The sequence below is a fragment of the Ornithorhynchus anatinus genome, chromosome 1 (assembly GCF_004115215.2).
Source record: "Ornithorhynchus anatinus isolate Pmale09 chromosome 1, mOrnAna1.pri.v4, whole genome shotgun sequence".
NCBI lineage: Eukaryota > Metazoa > Chordata > Mammalia > Monotremata > Ornithorhynchidae > Ornithorhynchus > Ornithorhynchus anatinus.
In genome coordinates, this window is record NC_041728.1 from 183303283 (window position 1) to 183325306 (window position 22024).

At 50.9% G+C, this 22024-nt stretch overlaps 1 protein-coding gene across 2 annotated transcripts in view; it reads left to right on the plus strand.

The window, feature by feature from the left end:
- Positions 1-1019: 1019 nt before the first annotated feature.
- Positions 1020-22024, plus strand: part of DPP10 (dipeptidyl peptidase like 10) — a 184745-nt gene continuing 163740 nt past the window's right edge. For both annotated transcript variants that reach the window (XM_029073455.2, XM_029073464.2), the window contains exon 1: positions 1020-1128. In XM_029073455.2, coding sequence (XP_028929288.1) covers positions 1021-1128 — 108 coding nt within the window. In that variant the 5' untranslated portion in view covers position 1020. The remainder of the gene's footprint in view (positions 1129-22024) is intronic.

Sequence of the window (22024 nt, forward strand, 5' to 3'; positions counted from 1 at the left end):
GGGCAAGACACTCCCCTTCTCTGGGCCTCAGTTCCCTCATCTGTAAAATGGGGATTAACTGTGAGCCTCACGTGGGACCGCCTGATGACCCTGTATCTCCCCCAGCGTTTAGAACGGTGTTGTGCACAGAGTAAGCGCTTAACAAATACCAACATTATTAAAATGGAGATGAAGACCGTGAGCCTCACGGGGACTCAGTGGAAAGAGCACGGGCTTTGGAGTCAGAGGTCATGGGTTCAAATCCCGGCTCGGCCATTTGTCAGCTGGGTGACTTTGGGCAAGTCACTTCACTTCTCGGTGCCTCAGTGACCTCATCTGGAAAATGGGGATGAAGACTGGGAGCCCCACGTGGGACAACCTGATTCCCTTGTGTCTCCCCCAGCGCTCAGAGCGGTGCTCGGCACATAGTAAGCGCTCAACAAATACCAACATTATTATCATTATTAACAAATACGAATATTATGAGGATGGTGTGGGCGGGGCCTGCGTTTTGGGGGGCGGGGCCTGTGCGGGTGTGGGCGGGGCCTGCTGCGGCGGTTCCTGCGCCCGCCGGTCCCCGGCCTCCCCGGACGCTTCTCCCCGCCGGAGGCGTCCACTAAGGAGCCTCCCCGCCGCCCTTAGCATCCTTCCCCATCCCCCTGCATCCCGCGCGCCGCCCTTAGCATCTCTCCCGTCCCCCCCGTCCCCAGGCGCCCCCCTCGACCCCCTCACCATCCCCGACCGCAGGCTGCGGGCCGCAGAGCGCCCCGGCGACCGCGGGCGGCGGGGGAGGGGGAGGGGGCGGGGGTCTGCAGCAGGGAAGGAGGCCGGAGAGTGGCGGAGCTGCCCCGGCCTCCTCCTCCTCCTCCTCCCGGTCCTCCTCCTCCCGGTCCTCCTCCTCCTCCCCCTCCTCCCGCCCCGAGCCCGGGTCATGCCGGAGGGAGGGGCTGAGGACCCGCCGACGGCCTGAGCCCGGCGCCCCCCGGCCCGCCCCCCCCCCAGGACCGCCCTCCCCCCCCCCCCCCGGCCGCCCCCCGGACCATGACGGCGATGAAGCCGGAGCCCCGGCCCGGACCCCCCGGACCCCCAGGACCGGCCGGTCCTTCCGCGCCATCCGCCAGATCCGGACAAGCCCCGCAGCAGGACCAGGTGAGGCACACACACACGCACACATAGCGGGACCCCCACCCCAGGAGGTTCTGCCCGCCGGGACCCCCCAGGGTCTGCCCGCCTGGACCCCCCCAGGGTCTGCCCATCGGGACCCCCATTCTGCCCACTGGACCCCCCAGGATCTGCCCACCGGCCCCCCCAGGGTCTGCTCATCGGGACCTCCGGGATCTGCCCACCGGACCCCCCCAGGGTTTGCTTTCCTGGACCCCCCCCAGGGTCTGCCCACCCCCCAGGGTCTGCCCATCGGGACCCCAAGGATCCGCCCACCGGGACCCCCATGATCTGCCCACCGTGGACCCCCCAGGGTCTGCCCACCCCCCAGGGTCTGCCCATCCGGACCCCCAGGATATGTCCACCGGGACCCCCCAGGGTCTTCCCGCCAGGACCCCCAGGGCCTGCCCACAGGCACCCCCCCACCAGGGTCTGCCCACCCCCCAGTGTCTGCCCACCGGGACCCCCAGGGTCTGCAGGTCGGGAGACGGGGAGGAGGTGCGGGGGTCAGGGCCCAGCTCAGGCGATGAGACCCCCTCCCCTTTCTGTGCCCTCCCCCTGCCCGCCCCTCCTCCGTCCTAATTGTCGAGGGGTCCGGGGGAGCTGGGCCGGGATCTCTCGGGGCCCGGGGATGGGAAGGGCCGCGGGGGGCGACAGCCTGGTGTTTTGGGGGAGGGGGCGGCGGGAAGTGCCCGGAATCCGGGGCCCGGGATATCGCTGGCCCACCCCCATCCTCTCCCCAATTTGCTCTTCCTCCCCCCTGCCCATTCCCTGCCCATTCCCTGCCCATTCCCTGCCCATTCCCTGCCCATCCCTGCTCCCTCTCCTTCCTCCCCCGGACTGGCCCTGCTGGAGGCGTCGGGTTTGGACCTCGTTTTCGGGGACCCTCCCCTCCCCCCCCCCACAGGTTGTAGGGGGGTGGTGGGGGGACTGTGAGGGCCTCCACCGGGGTCGGGAGCGAATCCCCAGACGCAGGGGTAAAGGGGTCGTCGTGCAATCGGGGGAGGTCTCCTGGATTCTCCTTCCCCCCACCCACCTGCCTGACATCGCCCCCCACCTGCCTGTCATTGCTCGCCCACCTGTCTGTCACTGCCCCCCCCCCCACCTGTCTGTCATTGTCTCCCACCTGCTTGTCATTGTCTCCCACCGGCCTGTCACTGTCTCCCACCTGTGCTTGTCACTGCCCCCACTTGTGCCTGTCATTGCTCACCCACCCCCTGTCACAGCCTCCCACCTGCCTGTCACAGCCTCCCACCTGCCTGTCACTGTCCCCCACCTGCCTGTCACTGTCCCCCACCTGCCTGTCACTGTCCCCCACCTGCTTGTCACAGCCCCCCACCTGCCTGTCACAGCCCCCCGCCTGCCTGTCACTGTCCCCCACCTGCCTGTCACCTCCCCCCACCTGCCTGTCACCTCCCCCCACCTGCCTGTCACCGTCTCCCACCTGCCAGTCACTGTCGCCCTCCCCGCCCCCCAGCCCTTGCTCCCGGCTTGCAGAGAAAAATTCCCGGGACAGTTCGGTCATTTCAGGGTTAAAGCGGAATCTGCTTTCAACGTTTCCTCTTCCTCCCCGGGAACTCTCTGCGCCACCATCTCACAAGCCTCTGTGTCTCTGTGTGCTTTGTGTGTGCTGTGGCCTGTGTATGTGTGGACTGTGTACTGTGTGTGTGTGTTTATGTGTGTGAAGCCTCCGCCGCCCCCAGCCCGGCAGCTCGGGGAGGGAGACAGGCCTCAGGCCAGTCCCTTCTCTTCCTCCTCCTCCTCCTCTTCCATCTCCCCTTCTCCTTCTGCTCTTCCTCCTCCTCCTCCTTTTCTTTCTCCCCTTCTCTTTCTCCTTTTCCTTCTCCCCTTCTCCTCCTCCTCCTCCTCCTCCTCCCCTTCTCCTCCTTTCTCCTTCTTCTGCTCTTTCTTCTCTTCCTCCTCCTTCTCCTATTCCTTCTCCCCTTCTTCTCCTCCTCTTCCTTCTCCTTTCTCCTTCTGCTCTTCCTTCTCCCCTTCTCCTTTATCCTGCTTTTCCTTCTCCTTTTCCTCCTCCCCTTATCTTCCGCCTCCTTCACCTTCTGCTCTTCCTTCTCCGCCCTCTCCTTTTCCTTCTTCCCCTCTCCTCCCCCTCTCCTTTCTCCTTCTGCTCTTCCTTCTCTTTTTCCTTCTCCTTCTCCTGCTCTTCCTTCTCTTTTTCCTTTTTCTTCTGCTCTTCCGTCTCCTCCTCCTCCTTTTCCTTCTCCCTCCCCCCTCGTTCTTCCCTCCTCCTCCTCCTCCTCCTGTTTCTCCTTTTCCTCGATCTTCTGCTCTTCCTTATCCTCCTCCTCCTCCTCCTTTTCCTCTCCTTTTTCTCCCTTTACTTCTTCTTCTCCCCATCTCCTCCTCTTTATCCTCCTCCTCCTTCTCCTACTCTTCCAGAAGCTCTCCTAGAAGCAGCGTGGCTCGGTGGCAAGAGCCCGGGCCTGGGAGTCAGAGGACAAGGGTTCCAACCCTGCCTCTGCCACTTGTCTGCTGTGTGACCTTGGGCAAGTCACTTCACTTCTCTGGGCCTCATTTACCTCATCTGTAAAATGGGCAATGAGACTGTGAGCCTCACATGGGAGGACAATCTGCTTACCTTGTATCTGCCCCAGAGCTTAGAACATTGCTTGGCAAATAGTAAGCACTTAACATGTACCAACATTATTATTATTATCATTCTCCTCCTCTCCCATCTCCCCCTTCTTCTCCTCTTCCTTCTCCTCCTCCTCCTCTTCCTTCTCCTCTTCCTCCTCCTCTCCTCCTTTTTCCCGTTCTCCTCATCCTCCTCCTTCTCCCCTTTTCCTCTTCTCCTCTTTCTCTTCCTTCTCCTTTCCTCTCCTCCTTCTCTTCTTCTTCTTCTTCTCCTTTTACTTCTCCCCTTCCCCTCCTCTTTCTCCTTCCCCTCCTTCTCTTTAAAAAAATTAAAAAAACAACTGCCCCCCAATCCTGGAGCTGTTTGAGCACCTCTTCTTTCACGCCGAGCTGTGGGTGGGAGCACAGGGCTTTGGGCCCAAGAAGCAAGATGCGTGTGAGTGTCTGTGTGTGTACGCTTGTGGGTTGTGGGATTGGGATCCCTGATCCAAACTGAAATGATTGCGACTTCTCAGTTTCTTTTGTCATGGTTTCCATGCCCAGTCAGAGACAATAAGGAAGGTCATAATAATGTTGGTATGGGTTAAGTGCTTACTAGGTGCAGAGCACTGTTCTAAGCGCTGGGGTGGATACAGGGTCATCAGGTTGTCCCACGTGAGGCTCACAGTCTTCATCCCCATTTGACAGATGAGGGAACTGAGGCACAGAGAAGTGAAGTGACTTGCCCACAGTCACACAGCTGCCAAGTGGCAGAGCCGGGATTCGAACTCATAATAATAATAATAATATTGGTATTTGTTAAGCGCTTACTATGTGCAGAGCACTGTTCTAAGTGCTGGGGGAGATACAGGGTCATCAGGTCGTCCCACGTGAGGCTCACAGTTAATCCCCATTTGACAGATGAGGGAACTGAGGCACAGAGGAAGTGAAGTGACTTGCCCACAGTCACACAGCTGCCAAGTGGCAGAGCCGGGATTCGAACTCATGACCTCTGACTCCCAAGCCCGGGCTCTTTCCACTGAGCCACGCCTCCTCCTCTGTCTCCCAGCCTTCCTAGGCCCCAATCAATCAATCAATCATCAATCATACGTATTGAGTGCTCTTCCTCTGTCTCTGCCTCTGTCTCCACTGCTTTCTCTCGCGCTCTCTCTCCGTCTCTTTCTGCCTTTGTCTCTGTCTCTCTGTTGCTCTCTCTGTCTCTGCATCTCTCTGTCTCTTGCTCTGTCTTGTTCTGAGTCAGTTCACTTCTCAGTGACCTCATCTGGAAAATGGGGATGAAGACCGTGAGCCCCACGTGGGACAAGTCGATGACCTTGTGTCTCCCCCAGCGCTTAGAACAGTGCTTGGCACATAGTAAGCGCTTAAATACCCTCATCATTATTATTATTTCTCTATGTCTCTCTGTCTCTCTTGCTCTTTCTGCCTCTGCTGCCTCTTTCATTCTGTAGCTCTCTGTCACTCTGTCTCGCTCTCTTTCTCTTGCTCTCTCGTCTCTCCATTACTCTCCGTCTCTGTCTTGCACTCTCTGTCTCTCTCACTCTCCGTTGCTCGCTGTCTCACTCCCTCTGTCTCGCTCTCTGTCTTTCTCCACCTCCATCTCTCAGTAGCTTTCTCTCCCTTTCTCCATCTCCCGGCTTCTGAAAAGCAGAGACGCAGCGTGACTCCGTGGAAAGAGCCGGGCTTGGGAGTCACAGGTTGTGGGTTCTAATCCCGGCTCCACCCCTTATCAGCTGTGTGACTAGAGGCAAGTCACTTTCTATATTGTTGGTATGTGTTAAGCGCTTACTGTGTGCAGAGCACTGTTCTAAGCGCTGGGGTAGATCCAGGGTAATCCGGTTGTCAATCCGGTTGTCCCACGTGAGGCTCACAGTCTTCATCCCCCTTTTCCAGATGAGGTAACTGAGGCCCAGAGAAGTGAAGTGACTCGCCCACGGTCACACAGCTGACAAGCGTCAGAGCCGGGATTTGAACCCGTGACCTCTGACTCCCAAGCTCGGGCTCTTTCCACTGAGCCACGCGGCCTCACTTACCTCATCCGTAAAATGGGGATGAAGACTGGGAGCCCCACGTGGGACCACCTGATGACCTTGTGTCTACCCCAGTGGGAAGAACAGGGCTTGGCACATAGTAAGCACTTCAAAAATACCATTATTCTTATTCTTATTATTCTGTCTCTCTGTTGCTCTGTCTCCTGCTGCCTCTGTCTCTCCACTGCTTTCTGTCGCATTCTCTCTGTCGTGCTCTCTCTTCCTCCGTCTCTCTGCCTCTGTCTCGGTTACTCTCTCCGTCTCTTCATTTCTCTCACTCACCCTCCGTCCCTTTGTCGCCCTTTCTTACCCCGCCTCACACTCTCTCTTTCTCTCTGTCTTTCAATATCTCTCTGCCTCTCCATTACTCTCTCTAATAATAATAACGTTGATATTTGTTAAGCGCTTACTAAGTGCCAAGCACTGTTCTAAGCGCTGGGGGAGATACAGGGTCATCAGGTTGTCCCACATGGGGCTCACACACTTTAATCCCCATTTTACAGATGAGGGAACTGAGGGCCGGAGAAGTGAAGTGACTCGCCCCCAGTCACACAGCTGACAAGTGGCAGAGCCGGGAGTCGAACTCGTGACCTCTGACTGCGAAGCCCAGGCTATTTCCACTGAGCCACGTTGCTTCTCCATCTCCCTATGGCTCTCTCTGTCTCTCAATCGCTCTCTCCGTTGCCCTGTCACTCTTTCTGTACCTGTCTCTCTCTCTGCCTGTCTCTCCGTGTCTCTGCCTGTCTCTACGACTGTCTGCCTGTCTCTCTCTGCCTCGCTCCAAATCTCTGATGACCCCCCCCAAATCGAGAACTGGCCGAAGGGGATGCTCAGATAATAATAATAGTGTTAGTTAAGCGCTTACCATGTGCCAGGCACTGTTCTAAGCGCTGGGGTAGATACAAATTAATCAGGTTGGACACAGTCCCGCATGGGGCTCACGGTCTGAATCCCCATTTTTCAGATGAAGTAAAATGAGGCCCGGGGGAGTGAAGTGACTTACCCAAGGTCACACAGCGGACAAGTGGCGGAGCCGGGATTAGAACCCAGGTCCCTTCTGACTCCCGGGCCCGGGTTCCAGCCATTAGGCCACGTTGCATATCACGGGGCTGCGTCTGAGCCTCTCTGGCCCTCGGACCTTGGACGTGACGGTGGCGGTCGAAGAAGCAGAAATGGTAGTTATGATGGGGCAGGCTGTTATCTCGTCGCTAGACTGTCAGCTCGGTGTGGGCAGGGACCGGGCCTGTTTACTGTTAATTAATTAATTGTGGTATTTGTTAAGCGCCTACCAGGCGCCAGGAGATGTACTAAGCGCCGGGGCGAATAGAAGCCAATCGGGTTGGACCCGGTCCTGGTCCCACGTGGGGCTCACGGTCTCAATCCCAGAGAATAATAATAATCATTATGATGATGGCATTTGTTAAGCGCTTACTATGTGCCAAGCACTGTTCTAAGCGCCGAGGTAGATACAAGGTCATCAGGTTGTCCAACGTGGGGCTCACGGTCTCAATCCCCAGTTTACGGATGAGGGAACTGAGGCCCACAGAGGGGAAGCGACTTGCCCAAGGTCACCCAGCGGGCAAGTGGGGGAGGCGGGATTAATAATAATGATGGTATTTGTTAAGCGCTTACTATGTGCACAGCACTGTTCTGAGCGCCGGGGGAGATACAGGATAATCAGATTGTCCCACGCGGGGCTCGCATTTTTGAATCCCCATTTTTGCAGATGAGGTAACTGAGGCCCAGAGAAGTGAACTGACTTGCCCAAGGTCACACAGTGGACAAGTGGCGGAGCCGGGATTAGAACCCATGACCTTCTGACTCCCAGGCCCGGGCTCTGTCCGCTACGCCACGCTGCTTCTATTGTCTTATTGCTTTCTCCCAAGTGCTTAGTACAACGTCCTGCCCACAGTAAGCGCTTAATAAATACGATTGAATAATTGAATGAATCTGTTGAGGGCTTTGTGCGTACCAAGCACTGTGCTAAGCACTGGAGAAAGTACAGTTGTCTTGTTGTTGGTTGGTTTGGTTTTGCTTTGCCGTCTGTCTCCCCCGCTTAGACTGTGAGCCCGTCACTGGGCCGGGATGGTCTCTATCGGTTGCCGAATTGTCCATTCCAAGCGCTTAGTACAGTGCTCTGCACATAGGAAGCGCTCAATAAATACTATTGAATGAAGGAATGAATACAAGGTAACCAGGTCAGACACAAGGAACTCACAGCCTGACTTGCTCCCTTTATTCATCCGCCCGCCCAACCCCACAGCACTTACCTATATCTCTAATATATTTAATAATAATGTCGGTATTTGTTAAGCGCTTACTATGTGCCGAGCACTGTTCTAAGCGCTGGGGTAGATAGAGGGTAATCAAGTTGTCCCATGTGAGGCTCACAGTCTTCATCCCCATTTTACAGATGAGGGAACTGAGGCACCGAGAAGTGAAGTGACTTGCCCAAAGTCACACAGCTGACAAGTGGCAGAGCCGGGATTCGAACTCATGACCTCTGACTCCCAAGCCCGGGCTCTTTTCGCTGAGCCACGCTGCTTCTCCATAAATAAATAATACTTATGTATGTCTGTTCCTGTCTGTCTCCCCCTCTAAGCTGTTAGCTCGTTGTGGGCTGAGAGTGTATCTATTGTTGTGCTGCACTCTTCCAGGCGCTTAGTACAGTGCTTTGACTCCCACCTGTCAGCCGTGTGACTTTGGGCCAGTCACTTGACTTCTCTGGGCCTCAGTTCCCTCATCTGGAAAATGGGGATGAAGACTGTGAGCCTCAAATGGGACAACCTCATTACCCTGTAAATCTCCCCCAGCGCTTAGAACAGTGCTCTGCACATAGTAAGCGCTTAACAAATACCAACATTATTATTATTATCGGAGAAGCAGCGTGGCTCAGTGGCTAGAGCCTGGGCTTGGGAGTAGTCAGAGGTCCTGGGTTCGAATCCCGGCTCTGCCACTTGTCAGCTGTGTGACTGTGGGCAAGTCGCTTCACTGCTCTGGGCCTCAGTTCTCTCGTGTGTAAAATGGGGCTGAAGACGGTGAGCCTCCCGTGGGACAAGCTGATGACCCTGTCTCTCCCCCAGCGCTTAGAACAGCGCTCTGCACATAGTAAGCGCTTAACAAATACCAACATTATTATTATTATTATCCCATCTTACAGATGGGGAAACGGAGGCCCGGCTCCTTCCCTCGTTCACTGAGTCGAATTTATTGAGTGTTTATTGCTTTAAAGCCGATGGTGAGGAGTTTTTGTTCGATTTGGAGGTGGCTGGGCAACCGCTGGAGTGTTTTGAGGAGGGGGGAAATAATTCCTTAATGGTTTGGGGAAAAATGATGCGAGCAAAGTGAAGTGTGGACGGGAGTGGGGAGAGACAGGAGGCAGGGAGGTCAGCAAGGAGGCTCATACGGTCATCAAGGCGGGATGGAGTAAGTGCTTGGATTAACTTGGCGCGGTTCGGATGGAGAGGGAAGGACGGATTTTAGCGACGTTGTGAAGGTGGGACCGACAGGATTTAGTGATGGATTGGAGAAGCAGCGTGGCTCAGTGGATAGAGCCCAGACTTGGGAGTCAGAGGTCATGGGTTCCAATCCCCGCTCTGCCACCTGTCGGCTGTGTGACTGTGGGCGAGTCGCTTCACTTCTCTGGGCCTCAGTTCCCTCATCTGTCAAATGGGGATGAAGACTGGGAGCGTGATTGCCCTGTATCCATCCCAGCGCTTAGAACAGTGCTCTGCACATAGTAAGCGCTTAACAAGTACCAACATTATTATATATTGATTCTGTTTACTGCTATTGTTCTCGTCCGTCCGTCTCCCCCGATTAGACCGTAAGCCCGTCAGAGGGCAGGGAGTGTATCTGTTACCGATTTGTCCATTCCAACCTCTTAGTACAGTGCTCTGCACATAGTAAGCGCTCAATAAATACTATTGAATGAATGAATATATACGAGGAGTCAAGGATAACATCAGGGTTGCGGGCCTGTGAGACGGGAAGGATGGTGGTGCCGTCTACAGGGAGGGGAAAATCCGGGAGAGGACAGGGTTTGGGTGGAAAGACGGGGAATTTCTGTTTTGGACGTGTTAAGCTTGAGGTGCAGCGTGCTTTAGTGGGTCGAGCCCGGGCCCGGGAGTCAGAAGGACCTGGGTTCCAATCCCGGCTAGCAGCGTGGCTCAGTGGAAAGAGCCTGGGCTTTGGAGTCAGAGCTCATGAGTTCGAATCCCAGCTCTGCCACCTGTCAGCTGTGGGACTGTGGGCGAGTCACTTCACTTCTCTGGGCCTCAGTTACCTCATCTGTAAAATGAGGATGAAGACTGTGAGCCCCACGTGGGGTAACCTGATTCCTCTGTGTCTACCCCAGCGCTTAGAACAGTGCTCTGCACATAGTAAGCGCTTAACAAATGCCAACATGATTATTACATATCTGCTGGATGACCTTGGCCAAATCACTTCCCTTCTCGGGGCCTCAGTTCCCTCATCTGTAAAATGAGGATTAAGACCGTGAGCCCCACGTGGGACAACCTGATGACCTTGTAGCTACACCCAGTGCTTAGAACAGTGCTTGGCACATAGTACACAGCCAGTAAGCACTGAACAAATTTTTCTAAAAAAGCATTTAAAGGGGACCGATTTACTTACAAGAACGACACAGAAGGGAGAAGAAGCAGGGGGGATGATGACTTAGGAAAGGCTTCCTGAAGGAGGTGTCTACTAACTCTACCGGACTCTCCCAAGTGCTCAGCACAGCGTCCTGCACACGGTAGGCCGGAAACTCCTTGAGGGCAGCAGAGATCCTGTCTCTTAACTCTAGTGGACTCTCCCAAGTGCTCGGCACAGCGTCCTGCACACGGTAGGCCGGAAACTCCTTGAGGGCAGCAGAGATCCTGGCTCTTTAGTGGACACTCCCAAGCGCTCAGTACAGTGCTCTGCACACAGTAGACTGTCGGCTGCTTGAGGGCAGAGCTCCTGTCTATTAACTCTAGTGGACTCTCCCAAGCGCTCAGTACAGTGCTCTGCACGCAGTAAGCAGAGCCCCATTCATTGACGAAAGTCCGATTCGGCAGGCCGAAGGACCGACCCCCCCAACCTTAGCGGCTTTTAGTCCCCTTCTCCGGCTTCGCCAAGCTTCATCCCGTTGCGATGTTAATGCGAAATATTACGCGCCGACAAAAGGAAACCCTGTTCGATTCAAATTATTTTGGCTCGGTCTGAGCTCGAGCAGATGCCATTAGCATTCCCCGAGCCCCGCTCGCCGAGGGCTCGGCAGAAATTAATTTTCTCCCGTCCGTTTCTTGCGACGGGGAGACAGAATGACATTTGTCAATCTCCTCGTGAAAACCTATTTTAATGTCTTCGATAATGGCTTTCCGTGTTCACGGAGGAAAGGAGAAATGAAATCCTTTAGCCGGTAGAGCCAAGCCGCCAAAACAACTGAAATTAAGCAAGTCCTGAGGAAACGTAGCAAGTCGCGAAGGGAGGTATTAAGCGACTGCTTTGGGCAAAGCCTGGAGGACGATAATAATGATTATGGGGTTTAAGTGCTTACTATGTGCCAGGCTCTGTACTAAGCGCCGGGGTGGATACGAGCTAAGCAGGTTGGACACGGTCCCTGTCCCACGTGGGTCTTCATCCCCATTTTACAGGTAAACCGAGGCACAGAAGTCATCCCTCAATTATTGTTTTAATGAGATGTTCATCCCCTTGATCCTATTTATTGCTATCGTTTTTGTCCCTCCGTCTCCCCCGATTAGACCGTGAGCCCGTCGTTGGGCGGGGATCGTCTCTATCTGTTGCCGATTTGTCCGTTCCAAGCGCTTAGTCCGGTGCTCTGCACATAGTAGGCGCTCAATAAATACTGTTGAATGAATGAATGGATTACCCACTCCTTCCGTGCGGAAGCGGCGTGGCCCAGTGGGTAGAGCCCGGGTCTGGGAGTCAGACGGACCTGGGTTCTAATTCCGGCCCTGCCGCTCGTCTCCTGGGCGACCCTGGGCAAGTCACTTCACTTCTCTGGGCCACAGTTCAAATGGGGATGAAGACCGGGGGTCCCAGGTGGGACGGGGACGGTGTCCAACCTGACTGGCTTGTATCCGCCCCGGCGATCAGTACAGTGCCTGACACGTAGTAAACACTATGTGACTTTGGGCAAGTCACTTAACTTCTCGGTGCCTCAGTTACTTCATCTGGAAAATGGGGATGCAGACTGTGAGCCCCACGTGGGACAGCCTGATTCCCCTCTGTCTACCCCAGCGCTTAGAACAGTGCTCGGCACATAGTAAGCGCTTAACAAATGCCAACGTTATTATTATTACTTCCCTTTTTTTTATGGTACCTTTTCAGTGACTTATCCAAGGCCACACAGCAGACGTGCGATGGAGCTGGTGGTGTAGATCTTGGGACGTATATATCTATAATTCTATTTATTTTGATGCTGATGATGCCTGTCTACTTGTTTTGCCGTCCGTCTCCTCCTTCTAGACCGTGAGCCTGGTGTCGGGCAGGGATGGTCTCTGTCTGTTGCCGAATTGGACTTTCCAAGCGCTTAGTCCAGTGCTCTGCACACAATAAGCGCTCAGTAAATACGATTGAACGAAAGAATGAGAAATTCCTTGGGTTTATTCATTGGTTCAATAGTATTTATTGAGCGCTTACTAGGTGCAGAGCACCGGACTAAGCGCTTGGAATGGACAAATCGGCAACAGATAGAGACGGTCCCCGCCCTCTGACGGGCTCACGGTCTAATCGGGGGAGACGGACGGACGAGAACGATGGCGATAGATAGAGTCGAGGGGAAGAACGGCTCGTTAAAACAATGGCAAATATTTATATTTATTTTATTTATGTATTTTTTTATGTTAGTTTATTGCAAGGAGGTGACTTTAGCGCATTTGGACTGCCCTGCTTGGGTCCGTGAAGACTCTGAGTTCCTTGTGGGCAGGGAACATGGTGACCAGCTCTGTTGTCCTCTCCCAAGTGCTTAGTACAGTGCTCTGCACGCAGTAAGCGGTCAGGTAATACCCCAGGACCGCCGGCATGGTGTAGTGGCTAGAGCTTGGGCCAGGGATCAGAAGAAGATCAGGGGTTCTAATCCCGGCTCCTCCAGAAAATAATGATAATAATAGTGGTGGTATTTATCAAGTGCTTACTATGTGCCAAGCACTGTTCTAAGCGCTGGGGGAGCTACAAGGTCATCAGTTTGTCCCACGTGGGGCTCACGGTCTCAATCCCCATCTTACAGAGGAGATCACTGAGACCCAGAGAAGTGAAGCGACTTGCCCAAGGTCACACAGCGGACAAGCGGCAGAGCCGGGATTAGAACCCACGACCTCTGACTCCCATGCCCGGGCTCCTGCCGCTGAGCTGTTTCTCCAACATCGGGTTGTCCCCTGTGCGGGTCCCAGTCTTCATCCCCATTTTCCAGATGAGGTCACTGAGGCCCAGAGGAGTGAAGTGACTTGCCCGAGATCACACAGCAGACAAGCGGCGGAGTCGGGATTAGAACCCAGGACCTCTGACTCCCAAGCCCGGGCTCTTTCTAAATTTCGGCCCGTCAGTCTGGGGTGTTGATTAAGTGCCTGCTGTAAGAATAATAATAATAATAATAATGTTGGTATTTGTTAAGCGCTTACTAGGTGCAGAGCACTGTTCTAAGCGCTGGGGTAGACACAGGGGAATCAGGTTGTCCCACGTGAGGCTCACAGTTAATCCCCATTTGACGGATGAGGGAACTGAGGCACCGAGAAGTGAAGTGACTTGCCCACAGTCACACAGCTGACAAGGGGCAGAGCTGGGATTCGAACTCATGACCTCTGACTCCCAAGCCCCTGCTCTTTCCACTGAGCCACGCTGCTTCTCTGTCCCTATCCAACAACAGACTCACGGTCTAGAAGGGGGGAGACGGACAACAAAACAAGTAGACGGGCATCAATAAGTAGTAATAATAATAATGATGATGCCATTCGTTAAGCGCTTACTATGTGCCAAGCACTGTTCTGAGCGCTGGGGGGGGATACAGGGTCATCAGGTTGTCCCACGTGGGGCTCACAGTCTTCGGCCCCATTTTCCAGAAGAGGGAATGAGGCCCAGAGAAGCGAAAGGATCTTCCCAGGGTATACAGCCGACCGGTGGCGGCGGCGGGATTAGAACCCACGACCCCCTCTCCTGTTGCCCCTGAGCAACTCTTTTATCTTCTTAAAGCAAGGAAGGATATTCCGACGGGGCCAGATGGATCCCGGGAGCCCGAAGAGAAAATAGCCCCGAGCATCGCCAACAGAAGGAGTTGGGTTGGCAGACCAGCCTTTCATTCACTCGATTTATTCTCACGGCTGCTCCCGTCCCAGTAAGGTGCTATTTCTTAAGCGCTTACTATGTGCCAGGCACTGTACTAAGCGCTGGGGTGGATACAAACCAATCGGGTTGGACCCAGGCCCTGTCCCACACTGGGCCCCCGCTCTTCACCCCCATTTTCCAGACGAGGGAACCGAGGCCCAGAGACCCGAAAGGACCTCCCCGAGGTCCCACGGCGGACCAGTAATAATAATGACGTTGGTATTTGTTAAGCGCTTACTATGTGCGGAGCACTGTTCTAAGCGCTGGGGTAGACACAGGGGAATCAGATCGTCCCACGTGGGGCTCACGGTCTTCATCCCCATTTTCCAGATGAGGTCACTGAGGCCCAGAGAAGTGAAGTGACTTGCCCACAGTCACCCAGCTGACAAGTGGCAGGGCTGGGATAGCCGGGATTAGAACCCACCACCCTCTATCCCGCTGCCCCCGATAACAACGCCTTTATTTTCTCCTGCGGAATTTCTCGTCGAGGCGGAGGCTGTCGAAGGGCAAGTGAATGACGACGGACCCTCTTAAAGACCCGTCATTTCAGGCCACTTAAAAGGAAAAAAAATCGTTCATTTGCCTTCAGAGGGCATTTCATTTTAGGAAGGGCCGAAGATAGATATTTAAGAGCCCAATTTCCCGTTTGTTTTCGGAGCTTTTCATTTTATTGAGCGGGCCCCGCTTTCATTACTTAGGAAAAGTCAGCTTAATGTCAAACGGGAAGACATATGGCATTAAAGATCTGGGGTGAGGGAGAGCCAGAATCCTTTAAGTGAACAGTTTGGATTTTCCCCGCAAAAAACGGAAAACAGAGAAATCAGTGCGGCTTGGGCCTTCCGGTCTAAATCGTGTAAACGGTTTTTATGGTGTTTGTTAAGCATTTAATACGTGCCAGGAACTGTACGAAGCGCTTGGGCGGGTACGGGGTAGTTGCACGGGGCTGCCATCACGTGCGTTGCTTGGACATTTTCGGCATCATCCATAGAGATCTAGGAGCTGGTTTGGCTTTCTTAAGCGCTTACTATGTCCCAGAAACTGTACTGAGCACTTGGGTGGATGCAAGGTAGATACACGGGGCTGCGATCACGTGCGTTGCTTGGACATTTCAGCATCGTCCCTAGAGACCTAGGAGCTGGTTTGGAAAATCTCCTTTTTTTTATGGTGTTTCTTAAGCGCTTACTATGTGCCAGAAACTGTACTGAGCGCTCGGGTGGATGCAAGGTAGTTACACGGGGCTGCGATCGTGTGCGTTGCTTGGACATTTTCAGCATCGTCCCTAGAGACCTAGGAGCTGGTTTGGAAAATCTCCTCTTTTTTAACGGTATTTCTCAAGCGCTTACTATCTGCCAGGAACTGTACTGAGCACTTGGACGGATACAAGGTAGTTACACGGGGCCGCGATCGTGTGCGTTGCTTGGACATTTTCAGCATCATCCATAGAGACCTACGAGCTGGTTTGGAAAATCTCCTCCTTTTTAATGGTATTTCTCAAGCACTTACTATGTGCCAGGAACTATACTGAGCGGTTCAGGTACAAGGTAGTTACACGGGGCTGCGTTCACGTGCGTTGCTTGGACATTTTCAGCATCATCCATAGAGACCTAAGAGCTGGTTTGGAAAATCTACTTTTTTTATGGTATTTCTTAAGCGCTTACTATGTGCCAGAAACTGTACTAAGGGCTTGGGCGGATACAAGGTAGTTACACGGGGCCGCGATCACGTGCGTTGCTTGGACATTTTCAGCATCATCCGTAGAGACCTAAGAGCTGGTTTGAAAAATCTCCTTTTTCAAAATGGTATTTCTTAAGCACTTACTATGTGCCAGGAACTGTACTGAGCGCTTGGGTGGATACAAGGTAGTTACACGGGGCCGCGATCACGTGCGCTGCTTGGACATTTTCAGCATCATCCACAGAGACCTAGGAGCTGGTTTGGAAAATCTTTTTTTTCTGGTATTTTTAAAGCGCTCACTCTGTGTCAGGAACTGTACTGACCGCTTGGGCGGATACAAGGTAGTTACACGGGACTGCGATCACGTGCGTTGCTTGGACATTTTCAGCATCATCCATAGAGACCTAAGAGCTGGTTTGAAAAATCTCCTTTTTTAAAACGGTAATTCTTAAGCACCTACTATGTGCCAGGAACTGTACTAAGCGCTTGGGTGGATACAAGGTAGTTGCACGGGGCCGCGATCAAGTGTGTTGCTTGGACATTTTCAGCATCATCCCTAGAGACCTAGGAGCTGGTTTGGAAAATCTCCTTTTTTTATTGGTATTTCTTAAGCGCTTAACCACTCCTGCTACTTCTACCACTAACAATAATAATAATAATAATAATAATGGTATTTGTTAAACACTTACCACTCCTGCTACTTCTACCACTAATAATAATAATGATACTAATTATGACATTTCTTAAGCGCCTACCGCTCCTGCTACTTCTACCTCTACTGCGACTTTCATTCATTTAATCAATCAGTGGTATTTATTGAGCGCTTACTTTGTTCGAAGCTCTGTACTGAGCGCTTGGGAGAGGACAATAGACTTCTACCGCTTCTGCTTCTTCAGCTACTATTCCTGCTACTTCTACCACTCATAATAATGATAGTAATAATAATAATAATAATGATATTTAAGCACTTACTACTCCTGTTACTTCTACCACTAATAATAATACTAATAATTATTATGGTATTTGTTAAGCGCTTACTACTCCTGCGACTTCTACCACTACTGCTCCTTCTGTGACGTTTATTCATTCATTCAATGGTATTTATTGAGCGCTTACTTTGTGCGAAGCACTGTATTGAGTGCTTGGGAGAGGACAATAGACTTCTACCGCTATTGCTTATTCTACCGCTAATAATAATGATAATACTAATAATAATTATGGTATTTAAGCGCTTACCACTCCTGCTACTTCTACCATTAATAATACTAATAATAATTATGGTATTTGTTAAGCGCTTACTACTCCTATTGCTTCCACCAGTAATACTAATAATAATTATGTTATTTGTTAAGCGCTTACTACTCCTGTTACTTCCACCGCTAATAACAATAATAATTATGGCATTTGTTAACCGCTTACTACTCCTGTTACTTCCACCACTAATAATAATAATAATTATGGTATTTGTTAAGCTCTTACTACTCCTGTTACTTCCACCGCTAATAATAATAATAATAATTATGGTATTTGTTAAGCGCTTACTACTCCTGCTACTTCCACCAGTAATAATAATTATGGTATTTGTTAAGCGCTTACTACTCCTGTTACTTCCACCACTAATAATAATAATAATTATGGTATTTGTTAAGCGCTTACTACTCCTGTTACTTCTACCGCTAATAATAATAATAATTATCGTATTTGTTAAGCGCTTACTGCTCCTGTTACTTCCACCACTAACAATAATAATAATAATTATGGTATTTGTTAAGTGCTTACTACTCCTGTTACTTCCACCACTAGTAATAATTATGGTATTTGTTAAGCTCTTACTACGCCTGTTACTTCCACCACTAATAACAATAATAATTATGGTATTTGTTAAGCGCTTACTACTCCTGTTACTTCCACCACTAATAATAATAATAATTATGGTATTTGTTAAGCGCTTACTACTCCTGCTACTTCCACCACTAATAATAATTATGGCATTTGTTAAGCGCTTACTACTCCTGTTACTTCCACCACTAATAATAATAATAATTATGGTATTTGTTAAGCGCTTACTACTCCTGTTACTTCTACCGCTAATAATAATAATAATTATCATATTTGTTAAGCGCTTACTGCTCCTGTTACTTCCACCACTAACAATAATAATAATAATTATGGTATTTAAGTGCTTACTACTCCTGTTACTTCCACCACTAACAATAATAATAATAATTATGGTATTAAGTGCTTACTACTCCTGTTACTTCCACCACTAGTAATAATTATGGTATTTGTTAAGCTCTTACTATGCCTGTTACTTCCACCACTAATAACAATAATAATTATGGTATTTGTTAAGCGCTTACTACTCTTGTTACTTCCACCACTAATAATAATAATAATTATGGTATTTGTTAAGCGCTTACTACTCCTGCTACTTCCACCACTAATAATAATTATGGCATTTGTTAAGCGCTTACTACTCCTGTTACTTCCACCACTAATAATAATAATAATTATAGTATTTGTTAAGCTCTTACACCTCCTGCTACTTTTACCTCTACTGCGACTTGCATTCATTCATTCAGTGGTATTTATTGAGCGCTTACTTTGTGCAGAGCTCTGTGCTGAGCGCTTGGGAGAGGACAGTAGACTTCTACCGCTACTGCTCCTTCTGTGACTTTTATTCATTCATTCAATCGTATTCATTGAGCGCTTACTTTGTGCAAAGCACTGTACTGAGTGCTTGGGAGAGACCTCTACCACTACTTAAAACTCATGATAATGATAATAATAATAATAATAATGGTATTTAAGTACTTACTACTCCTGCTACTTCTACCACTAATAATAATAATTATTATGATATTTGTTAAGCGCTTACCACTCCTGCTACTTCTATCGCTAATAATAATGATAATTATTGTATTTGTTAAGCGCTTACTATTCCTGCTATTTCTACCTCTACGGCGACTTTCATTCATTCAATAGTATTTATTGAGCGCTTACTTTGCGCGAAGCACTGTACTGAGTGCTTGGGAGAGGACAGTGTACTTCTGCGGCTTCTGCTTCTTCTACTATTCCTGCAACGTCTACCACTCGTAATAACGATAATAATACTAATAATAATTACGGGATTTAAGCGCTTACCACTCCTGCTACTTCTACCACTAGTGGAAAAGAGCCCGGCCTTGGGAGTCAGAGGTCATGAGTTCGAATTCCGGCTCTGCCACTTGTTCAGCTGTGTGACCGTGGGCAAGTCACCTCTCTGGGCCTCAGTTCCCTCATCTGTCAAATGGGGATGAAGACTGGGAGCCTCACGTGGGGCAATCTGATTACCCTGTCTCTCCCCCAGCGCTTAGAACAGGGCCCTGCACATAGTAAGTGCTTAACAAATACCAACATTATTATTATTATTACTAATAATAATCATGGCGCTTGTTAAACGCTTACTCCTGCGACTTCTACCTCTACTGCTCCGTCTGTGACTTTTATTCATTCATTCAATGGTATTCATTGAGCGCTTACTTTGCGCGAAGCACTGTACTGAGTGCTTGGGAGAGGACAATAGACTTCTACCGCTTCTGCTTCTTCTACCACAAAGAATACTAATAATACTTATGATATTTAAGCTCTTCCCACTCCTGTTATTTTTACCACTAATCATAATAGTAATTATGATATTTGTTAAGCGCTTACCACTCCTGCTACTTCCACCCCTAATAATAAGCGTGGCTCGGTGGAAAGAGCCCGGGCTTGGGAGTCAGAGGTCATGGGTTCAAATCCCGGCTCTGCCACTTGTCAGCTGTGTGACTGGGCGAGTCACTTCACTTCTCGGGGCCTCAGTTCCCTCATCTGTAAAATGGGGATGAAGACGGTGAGCCTCACGTGGGACAACCTGATGACCCTGTCTCTCCCCCAGCGCTTAGAACAGTTCTCTGCACATAGTGAGTGCTTAACAGTACCAACATTATTATTCAATAGTATTTATTTATTCAATAGTATTTATTGAGCGCTTACTATGTGCTGAGCACTGTACTAAGCGCTTGGAATGAACAAGTCGGCAACAGATAGAGACAGTCCCTGCCCTTCGACGGGCTTACGGTCTAATCAGGGGAGACAGACAGACAAGAACATTAATAATCATTAATAATAATGATTATGGTATTTGTAATCCTGCTTCTTCTACCACTCATAATAATAATAATGATGGTTCTGGTTAAGCGCTTACTAGGTGTCAGAACTTACTAGGTGTCAGACACTGTACTAAGCACTGGGGTGGATACAAGTTAACCAGGGTGGACCCGGTCCCTGTCCCACGTGGGGCTCACGGTCTCCATCCCCATTTTCCGGGTGAGGTAACTGAGGCACAGGGAAGTGAAGTGACTTGCCCAAGGTCACCCAGCTGGCAAGTAGCGGAGCCGGGATTAGAACCCACGACCTCTGACTCCCAAGCCCGGCCTCTTTCCCCTGAGCCACGCTGCTTCTCTACTCCTGCTACTACTATTCATTCAATCGTATTTATCGGGTGCTTACTGTGTGCTGAGCACTGTACCAAGCGCTTGGAAAGTACAATTCAGCATCAGAGAGAGACAATCCCTGCCCACAACGGGCTTACAGTCTAGAAGGGGGGAGGCAGGCGTCGAAACAAGTCAACAGGCAACTGTAGCTCCTCCTCCTCCTCCTCCTAAATGTATTTGATAAGCACTTACTATGTGCTATACGCTGGGGTAGAGTCAAGATAATCTGGTGGGACACAGTCCCTGTCCCACATGGGGCTTGCAGTAATAATAATGATGTTGGCATTTAAGCCCTTACTATGTGCCGAGCACTGTTCTAAGCACTGGGGGAGAAACAAGGTCCTCAGGTTGTCTCACGTGGGGCTCACAGTCTTCATCCCCATTTTACAGGTGAGGTGACTGAGGCCCAGAGAATAATAATAATAATAATAATAACGATGGTATTTGTTAAACTGTGCGCAAAGCACCGTTCTTAGCACCGGGGGAGATACAAGGTCCTCAGGTTGTCTCACGTGGGGCTCACAGACTTCATCCCCATTTTACGGATGAGGTGACTGAGGCCCAGAGAATAATAATAATAACGATGGTATTTGTTAAGCGCTTACTCTGTGCAAAGCACTGTTCTAAGCGGTGGGGGGGATACAAGGTGATCAAGTTGTCCCACGTGGGGCTCACAGTCTGCATCCCCATTTTCCAAATGAGGTAACCGAGGCACAGGGAAGTGAAGTGACTTGCCCAAAGTCATATAGCTGACAAGCGGCAGAGCCGGGATTTGAACCCATGACCTCTGACTCCCCAGCCCGGGCTCTTTCCACTGAGCCACGCTCGTTTTATAGATGAGGAAACCGAGGCACAGAGAAGTTAAGTGACTCATCTAAGGAATTACTTTGTTTTTTCATCTATTTATCTTACCCAGTCTTGTGCTAATTTTTCTGTCTCCCTCCTAAAACCGAAAGCTCCTGTGGTCAGGGAAAGGGCCTGTTCTTTATTCGGTATTTCCCAAGTGCCCAGTACAGTGCTCCGGATGGGGTGTCCAATAAATGCCTCTACTCCTAATTGGGGGATTGTGGAATTTGTTAAGCGCTCACTCTGTTCCGGGATGCGCTGGTACAAGGTTGGACCCAATCCCCATCCCCCGAGGAACTCATGGTCTCCATCCCCATTTAACAGATGAGGGAACTGAGGCGCAGAGAAGGTAAATGACTCGCCCAAGGTCACACAGCAGGGAAGCGGCAGAGTCGGGATTAGAATCCAGGTCCTTCTGACTCCCGGGGCCAGGCTCTACCCACTAGGCTACGCTGCTCCTCACTACGGTTGCAGAGGAGCAGCACGGTCTAGAGGAAAGAGCCTGGGGCCTGGGAGTCAGAGGTCCTGGGTTCTAATCCCACTCCACCGCTTGCTTGCTGCGGAGGACCTTGGGCAAGTGACTCCCCTTCTCTGGGCCTCAGTTTCCTCTCCTGCAAAAAGTGGATTTAATCCCTGTCCTCCCTCCTTTTTAATAATGTTGGTATTTGTTAAGCGCTTACTATGTGCAGAGCGCTGTTCTAAGCGCTGGGGGAGATACAGGGTCATCAAGTTGTCCCACGTGAGGCTCACAGTCTTCATCCCCATTTTACAGATGAGGGAACTGAGGCACCGAGAAGTGAAGTGACTTGCTCAAAGTAACACAGGTGACAGGTGGCACTTACTATGTGCAGAGTACTGTTCTAAGCGCTGGGGGAGATACAGGGTCATCAAGTTGTCCCACGT